This window comes from Pseudophryne corroboree, chromosome 1, assembly GCF_028390025.1.
Source record: "Pseudophryne corroboree isolate aPseCor3 chromosome 1, aPseCor3.hap2, whole genome shotgun sequence".
In the NCBI taxonomy this organism is placed as follows: Eukaryota; Metazoa; Chordata; class Amphibia; order Anura; family Myobatrachidae; genus Pseudophryne; species Pseudophryne corroboree.
In genome coordinates, this window is record NC_086444.1 from 539,436,267 (window position 1) to 539,455,697 (window position 19,431).

The 19,431-nt window shown below is 48.8% G+C and overlaps 1 protein-coding gene across 4 annotated transcripts in view; it reads right to left on the reverse strand.

Annotated features, from left to right (window-relative positions):
• Nucleotides 1-19,431, reverse strand: part of PSIP1 (PC4 and SRSF1 interacting protein 1) — a 369,617-nt gene that overhangs the window by 113,337 nt on the left and 236,849 nt on the right. For all 4 annotated transcript variants that reach the window (XM_063914078.1, XM_063914077.1, XM_063914076.1 and 1 more), the window contains exons 9-10: nt 18,372-18,450; nt 4,415-4,622 (exon numbers count right to left, since the gene is read on the reverse strand). In XM_063914078.1, the coding sequence (XP_063770148.1) occupies nt 4,415-4,622; nt 18,372-18,450 (287 nt within the window). The remainder of the gene's footprint in view (nt 1-4,414; nt 4,623-18,371; nt 18,451-19,431) is intronic.

Genomic DNA, 19,431 nt, shown 5'->3' on the forward strand with positions numbered 1-19,431 from the left:
GTTTTAACCCTGTTTCTGTAGTGCAGTGCAGGGGAGAGCCTGGGAGCCTTCTCTCCAGGCTTTCTGTGAGAGAAAATGGCGCTGTGTGCTGAGGAGATAGGCCCCGCCCCTTTTTCGGCGGGCTCGTCTCCCGCTATTTAGTGAATCTTGGCAGGGGTTAAATATCTCCATATAGCCTCTGGGGGCTATATGTGAGGTATTTTTCGCCAAAAAAGGTTTTCATTTGCCTCCCAGGGCGCCCCCCTCCCAGCGCCCTGCACCCTCAGTGACTGCCGTGTGAAGTGTGCTGAGAGGAAAATGGCGCACAGCTGCAGTGCTGTGCGCTACCTTTAGAAGACTGCAGGAGTCTTCAGCCGCCGATTCTGGACCTCTTCTTACTTCAGCATCTGCAAGGGGGCCGGCGGCGCGGCTCCGGTGACCATCCAGGCTGTACCTGTGATCGTCCCTCTGGAGCTGATGTCCAGTAGCCAAGAAGCCAATCCATCCTGCACGCAGGTGAGTTCACTCCTTCTCCCCTAAGTCCCTCGTTGCAGTGATCCTGTTGCCAGCAGGACTCACTGTAAAATAAAAAACCTAAGCTAAACTTTCTCTAAGCAGCTCTTTAGGAGAGCCACCTAGATTGCACCCTTCTCGGCCGGGCACAAAAATCTAACTGGAGTCTGGAGGAGGGTCATAGGGGGAGGAGCCAGTGCACACCACCTGATCGGAAAGCTTTACTTTTTGTGCCCTGTCTCCTGCGGAGCCGCTATTCCCCATGGTCCTTTCAGGAACCCCAGCATCCACAAGGACGATAGAGAAATACTTTCTTATTAGCAAGCTCAGGAGAGCTCACTAAAAGAACCCAGCTCTGGCCGGGCACAGATTCTAACTGAGGTCTGGAGGAGGGGCATAGAGGGAGGAGCCAGTGCACACCAGGTAGTACTAAATCTTTCTTTAGAGTGCCCAGTCTCCTGCGGAGCCCGTCTATTCCCCATGGTCCTTACGGAGTCCCCAGCATCCACTAGGACGTTAGAGAAAACATATACAATAGCGGTGAGGCAACAAGCCAGCACAAAACCCAACGAAACAGGAGCACTAACCGAACAGCATAGCGACAACTAGCATAACAAGGACAGTAAAGCTAATCCAACATAGCAAAGGGGCCGCAACTGCGGCTCAACCAACACTTACAACCAGTAAACAGGATACGAAGCACTGAGGCGGGTGCCCAGTATCCACTACGGACTACGAGAAAAGGAATAACCGGTAGGTATTAAATTCCTATTTTCTCTTACGTCATAGTGGATACTGCGGAACTGTACTTTAGTACCGTGGTGAAGTCCCAAAGCTCCCAAAACGGGTGGGAGAGTGCAGAGACCCCTGTAAAACCGCCTTGGCAAAGGGGTCTAACCTGTAGAACTTCACAAACGTGTTCGAACCAGACCAAGTAGCTGCTCGGCACAACTGTAAAGCCAAAACACCCCGGGCAGCTGCCCAGGAAGAACCCACTGACCTTGTCGAGTGGGCCTGAATAGACGTCGGCAAAAGGCAGAGCCGTGGAAGTATAGGCCTGTTGAATATTTAGCCTGAGCCAACAAGCAATAGATTGCTTAGAAGCCGGCCTACCAATTTTGGTGGCATCATAAAGAACAAACAGCGAGTCAGATTTCCGAAGACGAGCCTTCCTATTGACATAAATCCTCAGAGCCCTCACCACATCCAAGTACTCTGGGCCCACAGAAACATCAGCCAGTACCGGAACCACAATCGGCTGATTCACGTGAAAGGCTGACAACACGTTAGGCAAAAACTGAGGTCGGGTCCAAAGCTCAGCCCTATCCTCATGAAAAATCAAGTACGGGCTCTTACGGGATATGGCCCCAAATTCAGAAACCCTTCTTGCAGACGACAACGCCAGCAACATGACGGTCTTCCAAGTGAGAAATTTAAATGCCACCTTCTGTAAAGGTTCAAACCAGTCCAATTGAAGAAAGGACATAACCACATTTAGATTCCCTGGGAGCCGTGGGAGGGACGAAGGGTGGCTGCATACGAAGAACTCCTTTCAAGAAAGTCTGCACCTCCGGCAACAACGCAAGTTGCTTCTGGAAGAAAATAAAAACGAAATCTGTACTTTGATGGAGCCCAGCCGTAGTCCCATATCCACACCTGCTTGCAGGAATAGCAGAAAACGACCAATTCGAAATTCCACGGGAGAAACTTTACTTCCCAGAAACCAATAATTATATTTTTTCCAGATACGGTGGTAGTGTTTCGATGTAACCACCTTCTGGGCCTGTACCATAGTGGAAGTAATCTTGGAAGGGAGACCCTTTCTGGCTAGAATCTCCCTCTCAACTTTCAAGCCGCCAAATGTAGCCGCTGTAAGTCTGGATAGACGAATGGTCCTTGCTTAAGAAGATCCTTTAGAAGCGGCAGAGGCCAGGGTTCCTCCAGGAACATGGTCAGGAGGTCTGTGTACCAGGCCCGTCGAGGCCAATCCGGGGCAATTAGAACTGCCTGAACGCCTTCCCTTTTGAGTTTTAGAACTTTTGGAATGAACGGGATTGGAGGGAACAGGTAAACAAACTGTCCATAAGGCCGTCAGCGCGTCCACTGCCACAGCCTATGGAGCCCTCGTTCTGGAACAGTAACGGCATAGCTTCTTGATGAGATGAGAAGCCATCAGGTCTATCTGCAGACGCCCCCACCTGTGAACCAATTGGTGAAACATCTGAAGATGAAGGCCCCATTCCCCTGGATGGAGGTCGTGCCTGCTGAGGAAGTCCGCTTCCCAGTTATCCACCCCTGGAATGAATACGGCTGAGATGACCTTTGCGTTTGCCCCCGCCCACAGGAGTATCTTTGACACCTCTCGCATTGCTGCTCTGCTTCTTGCTCCTCCCTGTCGGTTTATGTACGCCACCACCGTGGCGTTGACCGACTGAACTTGGATGGCTTGATCCTGGAGAAGGTAGGAAGCTTGAAGAAGGGCATTGTATATCGACCTGAGTTCCAGGATACTGATCGGTAGTGCAGATTCCTGACTCGACCACCGTCCCTGGAACTGAGTCCCTTGAGTCGCAGCCCCCCAACCCCCGGAGGCTGGCATCCGTTGTCAGTACAATCCACAACTGGGTACTAAAACTCCGGCCTTCTACCAGGTTAGGTAATTGTAGCCACCACAAGAGAAATCCGTGCTTTCGGAGACAGGGTCATCGTCTGATGCATGTGCAGGTGAGACCTTGACCACTTGTCCAGCAAATCCAGCTGAAAAGGTTGGGCATGAAACCTGCCGTATTGGACTGCCTCGTATGCGGCCACCGTCTTGCCCAGCAAGCATATGCAAAGATGTATTGAGACCATGCGGGGTCTGAGCACTAAGCGCACCATAGCTTGGAGAGATAAAGCCTTATCCATAGGGAGAAACACCTTCTGAAACACCGTATCCAATATCATCCCCAGGAACTGAAGACGCTGGGAGCAGCTTGCATGCAGTCTTGTGATCAGCAGCAGCAGGAAATGGTGCCTTTCCCGCCTCTAGTCCCGCTCTTCGGGAAGCCCGCCACCGTAATGGCGCACGGTTCCTATAAATTATACTGGCTATATACATGTTAAACATAGTAAAATAACATATCATGTCAGATGCTGAGCACCCTGTGGAGTTACACACTCCTCTAAGCCAGTGTGGTCCATGGCGGGCACCGCAGCTCATGGCCCGTGACCACCACGCGACATGTCACCAACTGCACCGGGGACTCGCTAACCGGGACCCCGGTGATAACACTCACAGCACCTGCATCTCTTCGGCATCTGTTAGAGGGTGGCGGCTTGCTGCTGGTGTGTGCACACACAGTGTGGTGTGTGAAACAGCACCTCAGGAGCTCAGTGTCCTGTCAGCAGGGATTACAAACCATTAACCCTCAGGAGGTTGGTTCTGTCCCCCCTCTAAGTTCCACAAAGCAGGCAGACTGTTTGCCAATCAGCTACCTGGAAAAAAAAAAAAACTAAAATAAAACTTAAGGAAACTCTCTGGAACTCCAGAGGCATGCACCCGGCTCCTTGGGCACATTTTTCTAAACTGAGTCTGGTAGGAGGGGCATAGAGGGAGGAGCCAGCACACACATACACACACACTAAAGGTTTTAAAGTGCCAGGCTCCAGTGGACCCTATCTATACCCCACGGTACTAAAGACCAGTTCCCCAGTATCCACTAGGACGTAAGAGAAACTGTATCTATAAACAAATACAGAAGATTAGCACTTCACTGTGGGGCATATGATCAACGTTTGGGAGAGAGATAAAGTACCAACCAATCAGCTCCTAAATGTAATTTTTCAAACACAGCCTGTAAAGTGACAGATAAAGTACCGACCAGTTTAGCTCCTATCTATCTATCTCCAAGCTTTGATACAACTGGTTTGACAGTCTTACCTTTCCGTCTTTCTGTTCCTCATCTTCAGAGTCAGAAGGAGAATCAACTTTGCCTGCAATTTTCTTTTTAGTTTCATCTTCTTTTTTGTTGGCCTCTCTTCTCTGCTTTTCATCCTCCTCTTTTGTGAACTCCTCATCCTTTCTAACAGGTTGCTTTTGGAGTTTATTTTCTGGGACTTTCTTCTTGCTCTGATCCTCCTCATTTGTGCTATCAAAAGACAGAACTATTTAGTAACTTAGTTAAAAATACGCTTCCCAAATAACAGTGTCTCATTTTCTTTTAATATGGTCTCTCTCTTTGAATGATGTATACAACCTAGTGCAGGACAACCCACAGGGGAGGGGATGGTATCAGGATCCCGGCACTTGGGATGCCAGCAGTCAAAATACCGACAGTGGCATCCCGAAGCTCAGGATCCTGACACCAAGCCTTAATCCACTACCCCCCAAGCCCTACTTACCCGCAGCCTGAACCTACCCCGCCCCCCCTCCCCACAGCCTAACCCTCCCAGGTGGTGCCTACCCTAACCCCCTCTCCCCGTAGCCTAACCATCCACGGGAGAGCCTAATCATAAGTCCCCCTCCCTACGCAGCCTAAACCTAACCCCCCCCTTCCCTGCAGTTTACCTCTCCGGCCCATTAAATCCTTGTTCGGGATCCCAGCGGTCAGGATCCCGGCGCTGGGATAAAGATGAATGTCAGGATCCCGGCGCCAGCATTCAGAGTAGTGTCGGGATTTCTGACCGTATCCCCAGGGAATATAGAGAGGATATCTGTCACAGGGTCATCTTCATGACAACGCATCACAGCATGCCTGTATAGTCATGTAACTGGTGCCAGGATGACAAATCTGCATGTCGATCAGGGTAAATACCATTCAACCTGCACTTGGAAGATTTAAGGCCAGATTCAATTGCCCTTGTTAATATACCACGTAAGGAAAAGGGTGGTAGACTCGGACGTACTATTCAATTTCCACACTCAGTAAAAATAGGATTTATGTCTTACCTTGTCTTACCCTTCCTTTTCTTTGAATCCATAGGGGGCACCAGAAAAATAAGAATTTACTCACCGATAATTCTATTTCTCGTAGTCCGTAGTGGATGCTGGGGACTCCGTAAGGACCATGGGGAATAGACGGCTCCGCAGGAGACTGGGCACACTAAAAGAAAGATTTGGTACTACCTGGTGTGCACTGGCTCCTCCCTCTATGCCCCTCCTCCAGACCTCAGTTAGGATACTGTGCCCGGAAGAGCTGACACAATAAGGAAGGATTTTGAATCCCGGGTAAGACTCATACCAGCCACACCAATCACACCGTATAACTCGTGATATTTTACCCAGTTAACAGTATGAATAACAACTGAGCCTCTCAACAGATGGCTCAACAATAACACTTTAGTTAGGCAATAACTATATACAAGTATTGCAGACAATCCGCACTTGGGATGGGCGCCCAGCATCCACTACGGACTACGAGAAATAGAATTATCGATGAGTAAATTCTTATTTTCTCTAACGTCCTAGTGGATGCTGGGGACTCCGTAAGGACCATGGGGATTATACCAGAGCTCCCAAACGGGCGGGAGAGTGCGGATGACTCTGCAGCACCGAATGAGAGAACTCAAGGTCCTCCTCAGCCAGGGTATCAAATTTGTAGAATTTAGCAAACGTGTTTGCCCCTGACCAAGTAGCAGCTCGGCAAAGTTGTAAAGCCGAGACCCCTCGGGCAGCCGCCCAAGATGAGCCCACCTTCCTCGTGGAATGGGCTTTCACTGATTTAGGATGCGGCAAACCAGCCGCAGAATGCGCCAGCTGAATTGTGCTACAAATCCAGCGAGCAACAGTCTGCTTAGAAGCAGGAGCACCTATTTTGTTGGGTGCATACAGGATAAAAAGCGAGTCAGTTTTCCTGACTCCAGCCGTCCTGGAAACATAAATTTTCAAGGCCCTGACTACGTCCAGTAACTTGGAATCCTCCAAGTCCTTAGTAGCCGCAGGCACTACAATAGGTTGGTTCAAGTGAAAAGCTGATACCACCTTAGGGAGAAACTGGGGACGAGTCCTCAATTCTGCCCTATCCATATGGAAAATCAGATAAGGGCTTTTACACGACAAAGCCGCCAATTCTGACACACGCCTGGCCGAAGCCAAGGCCAATAACATGATCACTTTCCACGTGAGATATTTGAGATCCACGGTTTTAAGTGGTTCAAACCAATGTGATTTTAGGAAACTCAACACCACATTGAGATCCCAAGGTGCCACAGGAGACACAAAAGGGGCTGAATATGAAGCACTCCCTTTACAAAAGTCTGAACTTCAGGCAGTGAAGCCAGTTCTTTCTGGAAGAAAATCGACAGAGCCGAAATCTGGACCTTAATGGAACCCAATTTTAGGCCCATACAGTCACTCCTGACTGTAGGAAGTGCAGAAAACGACCCAGCTGAAATTCCTCTGTGGGGGCCTTCCTGGCCTCACACCACGCAACATATTTTCGCCAAATGCGGTGATAATGGTTTGCGGTTACTTCTTTCCTGGCTTTTATCAAAGTAGGAATGACTTCCTCCGGAATGCCCTTTTCCTTTAGGATCCGGAATTCAACCGCCATGCCGTCAAACGCAGCCGCGGTAAGTCTTGGAACAGACAGGGCCCCTGCTGTAGCAGATCCTGTCTGAGCGGTAGAGGCCATGGGTCCTCTGATAACATTTCTTGAAGTTCCGGGTACCAAGCTCTTCTTGGCCAATCCGGAACCACGAGTATCGTTCTTACTCCTCGCCTTCTTATTATTCTCAGTACCTTTGGTATGAGGGGCAGAGGAGGGAACACAAACCGACTGGTACACCCACGGTGTCACTAGCGCATCCACAGCTATCGCCTGAGGGTCCCTTGACCTGGCGCAATATCTCTTTAGCTTTTTGTTGAGGCGGGACGCCATCATGTCCACCTGTGGCCTTTCCCAACGGTTTACCAACAGTAGGAAGACTTCTGGATGAAGTCCCCACTCTCCCGGGTGTAGGTCGTGTCTGCTGAGGAAGTCTGCTTCCCAGTTGTCCACTCCCGGAATGAACACTGCCGACAGTGCTATTATGTGATTTTCCGCCCATCGGAGAATCCTTGCGGCTTCTGCCATCGCCATCCTGCTTTTTGTGCCGCCCTGTCGGTTTACATGGGCGACTGCCGTGATGTTGTCTGACTGGATCAGTACCGGCTGGTTTTGAAGCAGGGGTTTTGCCTGACTTAGGGCATTGTAAATGGCCCTTAGTTCCAGAATATTTATGTGCAGGGAAGTCTCCTGACTTGACCATAGTCCTTGGAAGTTTCTTCCCTGTGTGACTGCTCCCCAGCCTCGAAGGCTGGCATCCGTGGTCACCAGGACCCAGTCCTGTATGCCGAATCTGCGGCCCTCTAGAAGATGAGCACTCTGCAGCCACCACAGTAGAGACACCCTGGTCCTTGGAGACAGGGTTATCAGACGATGCATCTGAAGATGCGATCCCGACCACTTGTCCAAGAGGTCCCACTGGAAGGTCCTTGCATGGAACCTGCCGAATGGAATTGCTTCGTATGAAGCCACCATTTTTCCCAGGACTCGTGTGCAGTGATGCACCGATACCCGTTTTGGTTTTAGGAGGTCTCTGACTAGAGATGACAGCTCCTTGGCTTTCTCCTGCGGGAGAAACACTTTTTTCTGTTCTGTGTCCAGAATCATCCCCAGGAACAGTAAGCGTGTGGAAGGAACCAGTTGTGACTTTGGGATGTTTAGAATCCAGCCATGCTGTTGTAGCACTTCCCGAGATAGTGCTACTCTGACCAGTAACTGCTCCCTGGACCTCGCCTTTATTAGGAGATCGTCCAAGTACGGGATAATTAAAACTCCCTTTTTTCGAAGGAGTATCATCATTTCTGCCATTACCTTGGTAAACACCCTCGGTGCCGTGGACAGTCCAAACGGTAGTGTCTGGAATTGGTAATGACAATCCTGTACCACAAATCTGAGGTACTCCTGGTGAGGAAGGTAAATTGGGACATGCAGGTAAGCATCCTTGATGTCCAGGGATACCATGTAATCCCCCTCCTCCAGGCTTGCAAAAACCGCCCTGAGCGATTCCATCTTGAACTTGAATTTTTTTATGTATGTGTTCAAGGACTTCAAATTTAAAATGGGTCTCACCGAACCGTCCGGTTTCGGTACCACAAACAGTGTGGAATAGTAACCCCGTCCTTGTTGAAGTAGGGGCACCTTGACTATCACCTGCTGGGAATACAGCTTGTGAATTGCCTCTAGCACAGCCTCCCTGCCTGAGGGAGTTGTCGGCAAGGCAGATTTGAGGAAACGGCGGGGGGGAGACGCCTCGAATTCCAGCTTGTACCCCTGAGATACTACTTGAAGGATCCAGGGATCCACCTGTGAGCGAGCCCACCGATCGTTGAAATTTTGAGGCGGCCCCCCACCGTACCTGGCTACGCCTGTGGAGCCCCCGCGTCATGCGGTGGACTCAGAGGAAGCGGGGGAAGAATTTTGATTCTGGGAACTGGCTGACTGGTGCAGCTTTTTCCCTCTTCCCTCGTCTCTGTGCAGAAAGGAAGCGCCTTTCTAAAGCCGAAAGGACTGTACCTGATAATACAGTGCTTTCTTAGGCTGTGAGGAAACCGGAGGTAAAACATTTTCTTCCCAGCTGTTGCTGTGGATACGAGGTCCCAGAGACCATCCCCAAACAATTCCTCACCCTTATAAGGCTCTATGTGCCTTTTAAAGTCAGCATCACCTGTCCAGTGTCGGGTCTCTAATACCCTCCTGACAAAATGGACATTGCATTAATTCTGGATGCCAGCCGGCAAAATATCCCTCTGTGCATCCCTCATATATAAGACGACGTCTTATGTTCGCAAAATAGTATCCCTGTTTGACAGGGTTACAGACCACGCTGCAGCAGCACTATCTGCAGGTCTCAGTCTAGTACCTGAGTGTGTAAATACAGACTTCAGGATAGCCTCCTGCTTTTTATCAGCAGGTACCTTCAAAGTGGCCGTATCCTAAGACGGCAGTGCCACCTTTTTTGACAAACGTGTGAGCGCCTTATCCACCCTAGGGGATATCTCCCAGCGTAACTTATCCTCTGGCGGGAAAAGGTACGCCATCAGTAACTTTTTAGAAATTATCAGTTTCTTATCGGGGGAACCCACGCTTTTTCACACTTCATTCACTCATTGGATGGGGGAACAAAACACTGCCTGCTTTTTCTCCCCAAACATAAAACCCTTTTTTAGTGGTACTTGGGTTAATGTCAGAAATGTGTAACACATTTTTTATTGCCGGGATCATGTAACGGATGTTCCTAGTGGATTGTGTATATGTCTCCACCTCGTCGACACTGGAGTCAGACTCCGTGTCGACATCTGTGTCTGCCATCTGAGGGAGCGGGCGTTTTTGAGCCCCTGATGGCCTTTGAGACGCCTGGGCAGGCGCGGGCTGAGAAGCCGGCTGTCCCATAGCTGTTACGTCATCCAGCCTTTTATGTAAGGAGTTGACACTGTCGGTTAATACCTTCCACCTATCCATCCACTCTGGTGTCGGCCCACAGGGGGCGACATCCCATTTATCGGCAACTGCTCCGCCTCCACATCAAACATGTCGACACAGCCGTACCGACACACCGCACACACACAGGGAATGCTCTGACTGAGGACAGGACCCCACACAGCCCTTTGGGGAGACAGAGAGAGAGTATGCCAGCACACACCAGAGCGCTATATAATGTAGGGATAAACACTATCACTGAGTGAATTTTCCCCAATAGCTGCTTGTATAAACAATATTGCGCCTAAATTTAGTGCCCCCCCTCTCTTTTTAACCCTTTGAGCCTGAAAACTACAGGGGAGAGCCTGGGGAGCTGTCTTCCAGCTGCACTGTGAAGAGAAAATGGCGCCCAGTGTGCTGAGGGAGATAGCTCCGCCCCTTTTTCGCGGACTTTTCTCCCGCTTTTTTATAAATTCTGGCAGGGGTAATTATCACATATATAGCCTCTGGGGCTATATATTGTGATTATTTTGCCAGCCAAGGTGTTTTTATTGCTGCTCAGGGCGCCCCCCCCCCCAGCGCCCTGCACCCTCAGTGACCGGAGTATGAAGTGTGTATGAGGAGCAATGGCGCACAGCTGCAGTGCTGTGCGCTACCTTGGTGAAGACTGAAGTCTTCTGCCGCCGATTTTCCGGACCATCTTCATGCTTCTGGCTCTGTAAGGGGGACGGCGGCGCGGCTCCGGGAACGAACACCAAGGACGGGTCCTGCGGTCGATCCCTCTGGAGCTAATGGTGTCCAGTAGCCTAAGAAGCCCAAGCTAGCTGCAAGCAGGTAGGTTCGCTTCTTCTCCCCTTAGTCCCTCGTTGCAGTGAGCCTGTTGCCAGCAGGTCTTACTGTAAAATAAAAAACCTAACATATACTTTCTTTCTAGGAGCTCAGGAGAGCCCCTAGTGTGCATCCAGCTCGGCCGGGCACAGAAATCCAACTGAGGTCTGGAGGAGGGGCATAGAGGGAGGAGCCAGTGCACACCAGGTAGTACCAAATCTTTCTTTTAGTGTGCCTAGTCTCCTGCGGAGCCGTCTATTCCCCATGGTCCTTACGGAGTCCCCAGCATCCACTAGGACGTTAGAGAAAAAGGCTTAACGCTGGGTATAGGCTGGCTGGGAGCAGACAGGCACCAAAAGGGTTAATTTTAAGTACCTAGCAGGCCTTGCCTCCCTATACCCCACCCCCGCCGATAGGCCCGCCAGTTTATTATAGCCATAAGCAGGAGCTGCAGAAAGAGGAAGGAATAACACCAGGAGAGATGCGACAGGGAGGGCGTCCGGTGCCCCCTATGGACTCAAAGAAAAGGATTTAACAAGGTAAGACATAAATCCTATTATCTTTTTCGTCCACTAGGGGGCACTGGACCAAAGTCTTAACGCTGTGACGTACTAAAGCTGTGCCCACCCTTTTAGTGACGATAACCTGAGGCCTAAGTCCAGGCCTGATCGAAGAAACGATAACAAGCGAGTCAGTCTGAAAGAGCGCAAATTGAAACCACTGGCACACCAGGAGAAGTATGTTCTCCAAATCCGGTGGTTGATCCTAGCCGATGGAGTATTCCTGGCATTAAGCATAGTCTTGATTACCCGTTTGGAAAATCCTTGAGTCTTTAGGATGGATGTCTCAATAGTCAGGCCATCAAAGCGAGGCGTTGAGGATCTGGGTGTACACATGGACCTTGAGACAGAAAGTCTGGGTGTAGAGGGAGGCGCCATGGGTTTATCTATGGACAGACTTAGTAGATCTGCGCACCATGGGCGACGTGGCCAATCCGGAACTGCCAGCATCATCTCACCTCCTTCTTGTTTGAAATTCCTGATTAGTCTGAGAATCATGGAGATCGGTGGAAAAACGTACAGTGAAACAACCAATGAGCCGTGAGGGCGTCCACTAGAAACGCCTTTGGATCTCGTCCGAGAACCGAACTTGCTTATTTGGTTGTTGTGCCGGGATGCCATGAGGTCTATGTCCGGCGTCCCCCACTTGGACACCAATTGTTCGAACACCTCTGGGTGTAAAATCCACTCCCCTGAGTGCACGTCCTGTCGACTTAGAAAACCTGCTTCCCTGTTGAGCACTCCTGGGATGAAGATTGATGACAGAGCTGGAAGGTTTTGTTCTGACCATTGGAATATCTTTGACACCCAACGCATGGCTGTTCAACTGCGAGTGCCCCCTTGTCGATTGATGTAAGCTACCATTGTTGCATTGTCCAACTGGACTTTGACTGGGCGACCCCTGAGCAGAGGTCGTGCTGAGCGCAGTGTGTTGAGGATTGCCCTCAATTTCAGTACATTGATGGGGAGTGAGCGTTCTTGAGGAGTCCAGCGACCCTGGAACGTATGGGACTCCGATACCGCTCCCCAGCCTTGAAGATTGGCATCTATGATGACAACTGTCCAGTGCTGAATCTAAAAGGGGCAACCCTTGTCTAGGTTGTCCCGAATGAGTCACCATGTTACGGACAGTCGAACCTCCGGAGAGATTGTTATGGTCTGTGGTCAGATGTGGAGTGGAGAACCATTCCACTTGTGAAGAACTTCCAATTGTAGAAGACGACAATGGAACTCCACCATATCGAATGCTGCCACCATCGAGCCCAGTACTCTCATGCAAGCATGGACTGAAACCGTGCGCTGATGGAGGAGCGTCCGAATTCTGGATTGAATGACAATGAGTTTTTTCATTGGCAGAAATATCCACTGTTCTGTGGAATTCAGGAGCGCCCCTAAGTGAAAGATTTTCTGAGATGGCGTCAACAATGATTTTTTCGAATTTATCCTCCAGCCATGAGATCGTAACATCTCTATTGTTGACTGAATGTGAAGCATAAGCGTCTGTTGTGATTGTCCTAGAAGTAGGAGATCGTCCAGGTAGGGCAGGATTCGGATTCCGCTGCGTCTGAGATGGGCTGCGATGACTGCCATGACTGTCATGAAGACTCTTGGAGCTGTGGATAGACCAAATGGTAAGGCTCTGAATTGGAAATATTTGTCCTTGACTGCAAACCTGAGAAACTTTTGATGACTTGAACTTATTGGGATATGCAAATATGCATCCTGTATGTCCAGGGATGCCATATAGTCTCCTGGTTCCAGCGCCAGGATGATCGTTCTGAAGGATTCCATGCGGAAATTGGGGACTCGCAGGTATACTGTAGGTTTAACTTCTTGAAGTTGAGGATAGGGCGGTAGGATCCGTCCAGTTTCAGGCCCATAAAGAGCGACGTGTAAAACCCTCGTCCTCACTGGTCCCGGAACAATGACGTTGGAGGTGAGGAGAGCCGACTGATTTGTGTAGAGCCACTGCCTCTCCGCGATCCCTTGGAATCCCCATGGTGTAGAACCTCTTTGGGGGACGGCGCAAAAATGTCAAGGCGTACCCTTGTGTCACGACTTCCCTGACCCAGGCGTCCGTCGTGATGTCCCACCACTTTGGAGCAAAAGACAGAAGTCGGCCCCCCACTTTGGGATTCCCCAGAGGAGTCACACTGCAGGTTTGACGGCCTGTCTGGAAGCTGAGCGTCTTGTAGCCCAAGGTCGTTTTGTGTGAGGCTTGGTGGTCTTTGCTTGGGCCTGGTAACAGGAGGAGGCCTGGCCCTTAGCTCGTCCCTGGACATGAAAGGGACGAAAGGTAGTTTTATGCTTGGGGGCTGCTGCTTATGGGAGAAAAGCCATCTTAGCAGTAGCCAGTTGAGTGACAATATCGTTCAGATCTTTCCCGAATAGGGTATCAGCTGCACATGGAAGGGCCTCCAAAGCTTTTTTGGAGGAAGCGTCGGCTCTCCAAGAATGCAACCATAAGGATCGTCTTACTGCCACTGTAGAAGCAGAGACTTTAGATGTAAGTATGGCCGTGTCTAGGGCTGATTCCGACAGATAGGCATTTGCTTTCTGAATATATGCTACCAATGTCATTAGTTGTTTTCCTACTAACTGAGGAGGATAGTCCCTGTTGAAGGTGGTCAGCCCAACAGGAAACTGCTTTGGTTACCCATACGAAGCTAATACCAGCCTAGTAATAGCTCCCGCATGAGCATATGCTGTCTTAAGAAAGGTATCTAATTTGCGATTCGTTGAATCTTTAAGAGATTAAGTATCCGGGATTGGGAGAACCGAGGAACGCTCTATGCGCGCTACATGCGCGTCCACTGGTGGGGGAGTTTCCCACTTGGACCGCTCCTTAGCCGGGAATGGATAGAATGATTGATACCTTTTAGAGAGCTGAAACCGTTAATCCGGTTTAGCCCACGCCGCCGCCAGTAAATCTTCCAACTGCGCAGAGGAGGGAAACTGTGTTGAATACTTTTTAGGTTTCTTAAAAACTGGAGTCTTAGAGGCTGGAGCAGGATCTACTTGCTCAATATCTAGTACCAACCTAACTTGCTTGACTAGGGCCTCTAAGTCTGCTATAGAAAGAGAATCCTCTAGACCTGAAGCTGCGTCCGTATCAGATTCCCCTGACCTACTTTCTTGGTCTGAATCCAAACCCTCGTCTGAGTGTGGGGTAGCAGTTCCGCTAGAAGTGTGCGTCAGCCTGGGACGCTTACCTCTATCTAAAAGTTGTGGCATGAAAGCATAGACTTGAGATAATCCATGGACTGATTGAGCTAGTGTGTTAACCCATAGGGGATCCACCTGTGGGGGCAGACATATATATGTCTGACCTTGTGCTGAAGTTGACGGCGGTGCCATTTGCGGAGTCACCTGCTGCGTATTCAAAAGGTCCACTAGTTGTCAGTGTGGTTGCCCACGCTGGATCCCGACGAACCGGTGGAGGTGGGGGATCCTTTTTGCAGTGGTACGACCACGCAGGCTCTGCATCTGCCAGTGTCCTGTGGATCCTGAGAAGGCAGAATAGCATAACTTGCAGCACTAGTGGGAGGCTCGGGTGTAACCACCTTTTTGCTCCTGGATGACATTGAACAATATACTATAAAACAGCACTGTATATCCCAAAGGTGTCACTTAATTTAGCAGCGGCCTATTCCTGAGGAACCTATGCCGAACTAAGGACCTAATTCAGAGTTGATCGCAGCAGCATATTTGTTAGCAGTTGGGCAAAACCATGTGCACTGCAGGGGGGGGTGGGGGGGTGGTTAGATATAACATGTGCAGATCAGGTCTGAATTAAGCCCTAAGTCCTTGTACAAGAACTGTGATATCAAGCTCCACACAGGGTTAAAAACACTTACACACACAGTTACTCAGCCACTTAAATGCAATAGAACATGGGTGACAAAGATAAATCAACTGTCCTGTGATATCAGCAGGCAGGAGAAAATGACTGAACCCAGCTGCAGAAGCGGGGTACAGGGGAGACAGTGGCCAGACCGTCCTCTATCAACTCCCAGCCAGCATGTGCTCTAAAATGGCTGCCAAGCATTGAAGGGGAGGGATTGGGAGGGAGAAGGAGCAAGCTACTGGTCTGTCCTGGGTCGGGGCTGCAGGCTGGCACCCTACCCCCTCAGATGTTATACCCTAGGGACTATGCCCACCTACCCTGCTGGCTGATGCCCTGGTGGTCTAGTGGAAAACACCCTGGTGGTGAGTGGGGACACTGAGCCCCCACTAACATCTACCCCCCCCATCCCTTGGCTCCCTTCAGCAGGAGGGGATAGCCGTACGTCGCGGCTCCCTGCGTGTAGAGAGCCGGTCAACTCACCCACCGAAACCCGTTGCGGCTGTAGGGGAGGCTAATGAGCATGTTGGTAGCCTCCTCCGATGGAAGACCACGGCCCAATTACCGACGTTGCCACCGCGGAGTCCGGGTGCTGGAGCCAGCATGTTGGGCTCTAAGTGCGCCAGCATGTCGCTCTGGTTCACTGCACTGCAGCGCTGAAAAAAATTCTGTAAAGAAAAAGTGTCTGTTTTAACAGCCATCTCTAAAAACGGTGCTGCTCCTGTGGCACCAAAAGAAAAACTGGCGGGCCTATTGGCGGGGTATAGGGAGGCAAGGCCTGCTGGGTACTTAAAAGTAGCCCTTTTGGTGCCTGTCTGCTCCCAGCCAGCCTATACCCAGAGTTAAGCCTTTGGTCCGTTGCCCCCCAGTGGACGAAAATGTATGGTAACCCATAGGTTCCGGATAAATACCCAGAGGTATGGGTTTGCACATTTACATGTTTAAGGGCAGTTACTGCAGATTTCTATTCAAGCCTTCCTCGGGCTCAAATCGAAATCCACATAAAATGAAGCTTGTGGGTTAATTGAATCTGGCCCTTAGACGTAACAATTCTACCACAAACTATGACAAGGTTCAATTATAGTACACCTTGCAGAGAGCATTACATAACAAAACATCTTTAAACAGATACATCTATGTAAAAAAAATTTGATATTCAAAGTGTTACTTTTGCATGTTAGCTGTACCCACCTCAAAACTTAATAAGCGTTGTTTTAACCACTTATCTGACAATTTTATCCCCAAAAAACGCTCAGGAATTGTCGGGTTTTTATGCGTTAATTAGATAAAAAACAAGAATTTTACCTTATGATTGTAGTAAAAAAAAAAAAAAAAATTTGGTATCGAACTATTGTTTTGTTTTTTTTTTTAAACAACCGAACATCGGTCGTCTCCATCGGAACACTGCGACTTTCGTTTTAAGAGCTGGGACATCCACCAGGTACACAGGGGGTCCCTCTGAGAGCAGCAGCGGCGGCAAGTTTCCTTTCCCTACAGCTGCAAACACTGTTTATCTGACTGTTCGCATCCTGTCAGGTCAGATAAAGCACTTGCTGGTGTGGTCGCATCTGATGCAACCGTGCCAGGCAAGTGGTTAATAATTAAACAATGATATAATAGGAAATCTGTACTTATTAAACCATTCATCTGAGTCTACTGTCTACGACACCCATAGAGTGGGAATAGAACCTGTGGCGAGCTCAGCTAGCCCACTGCACGGCGACTGCAAGGGTCTCCATAGCGCTCCCCCCCACCATTCTGGTGGCTGGAATATTAGGGTCCGGGATCCCAAACGCTGGTCTCCCGATATGGTTTGACTTGTGGTAATTTATTAGACATCCATGTTACTTCAGATTTTGTGCTGCCGCATGTAATTGGGACTGGAAGAGGGATAGGATCCTGGTTTTATTAGCAGATTGCCCAAACAGGGAACCACTGTTACTCCCTTGTTCTCATAACAGCCGCCATTACTTCCAAAATCGTTGCAAAAACACTCGGTGCTGCAATCAAGCTGAATGAAAGAGCATGAGATTTCTAGTGGAGATTTTCACTGCAGATCTAAGTAGACAGTGATGGGATGTACAGCTATGCATTGCTGATATCTATGGATAATTCATGTCACTTATTACAGATCTTAAAGATTCAATTACCAAAAAGAGAATGAAATAAAATCATAACCCCTCCATTCTTCCAGAATTGAGATCACAGTTCCCATTTTCAGAAGATTTTTAGAAGAACATCACCCTTGGCTTCTAATCTTTTTGCCCGCATCTCAGAGGCACCCAATATCCTACAGAACTTTGCTAAAATGGAGTTTCCGTAATCGGAGGGGATACAGAGGGAGAACAGCCTTTATCATTTGCGCGGAATTCAAAAGAGAGGGTCTATTTACTTATTTTTACAAGTCGCCAACTACTAAATAAAACCCTAGTGTCTAAGTCCTGTACCACTCTTTATACCCCATGGTCGCAGTACACCCCACTTCCCCCATACTGAATAAATGGGGGGGGGGGGGGGGGGGGGGGAAATCGAACTTCTGTCACAGAGAGGTAGGCCCAAGAAAAGTATTGTGGCTCCAATACCTTACAAATAGGTTTCTAAAATGCTAATGGCATCCACCTTGTTTTTAGTAAGTATATTTTTTTTGTGCCTGCGCCAATTAAGATGGGTAATACATAAAAAGTTAAGTCATTCATTTGTGCCATTTATGAGTTATAAAATATTAGTAAGACAATATTACAAGGCTTAATTTCATGACTATAAGGAGGTAAATTCTGTTTCTTTGGGAAAATTAGATACCAATTTAATTTTCTGTTAGTATAGGTGCAGAGCATGTTTTAATCCCATCAATAATATTAAGTCAAATTTGTTATGGGTAATGGTCACACAATTCTGAGTTTTCCATCATGTTTAAAAAAACAAAAAACAAAACAAAACAAAACAGGGATGAATTGGGTAGGGTAAATGGGTGCCGCCATCATGACTACCAAGTCCATCAATAATGCTATAGAACCTACTCAAAATATTACATGACAGCAGTAAATTATTGGAAAGATGCATATTTAACTCTACCAACTCTTACAGAATTACTCCAGAGATAAATATAAATAATACATAATATAATACATCATATACCGTTTCATTCTAGAAGATTGCGTTTTTAGAAACTTACTGTATAGACTAGCAAACAAAGTTAATACTTACAGCTCATGGTCTGGAGAGGGAGGTGTCCTTATTAACCTTGGTCTTCCTCTAGGCTTAGGAACTTTGACATCTGTGGCATCTAAGAGTCAGAAAAGTCTGAATATTTAGTTATAGACAACCAATAAATTATTTTTAAAATGTTTGGAATAGAGGAGGGAAGGGGAGTACCTACACCGTCAAGTAGAACTTTTAATCAAGAGTATGGAGGAAATTCAATTAGCCACAGGCTTTACCGAGCAGCTTCAGCTCCCTGGTAAAGTGCTCACAGCTATTCAATTAGCAGCCCATTTCTAATCCTGAGGCAGCACTTAAAGCATGGGTCTTTAACCTGTGGCCCTCCAGCTGCTGTAAAACTACACATCCTAGCATGCCCTGCTACAGTTTTTCTATTAAGGCATGATAAAACTGAGGCAGGGCATGCTGGTATGTCTAGTTTCACAGCAGCTGGAGGGCTACAGGTTGAAGACCCATGACTTAAAGTTTCCTTTATGAAAACTACAGATTTCTCCTGCAGGGTCCACGGGATAACATTGGGATTTGAGATAGCGACAGCGGATTGGCACCAAACAATCAAAGCTTTTGGCCTCCCAGAATGCAACAGGCCCGTCCCTATATCCCCGCCTCCTGGCTCAGGCAATTCAGTTTTTTGTTTGGTGCGGCAGGAGCTGGACTATGGTCAATGGGCTGCTGGTTGTTAGCCGCCATAAGCTTTTTTATTTTTTATAGTCTATTTTTTTTGAGCGATCTTTCTAAACAGTGTATTTATTATACATACCTTAGAAAAAGCCGCTCCAACAACTCCCCGCCGGGTCGCGACAACGCTTACCCACGTGTACAGTGCTGTTTCGGCGGGCATCTGTGTAGGATGTACTAGCAAGTCCAGAAGACGTTACCAGGCTGTGGCCGGAGCACGGGGAGAAGGTAAGGCATCGGTTCCGCTTAGTAGGGGGATGGAGACTACCGAACAGTCGCTGATGCGGCTGCCACCTCGGGTGCACCAGCGCTAGGCCTCAGAGATCATAGGCTCCAGGTCCCTGGGGTTGATGTCAGCAGTGGGGAG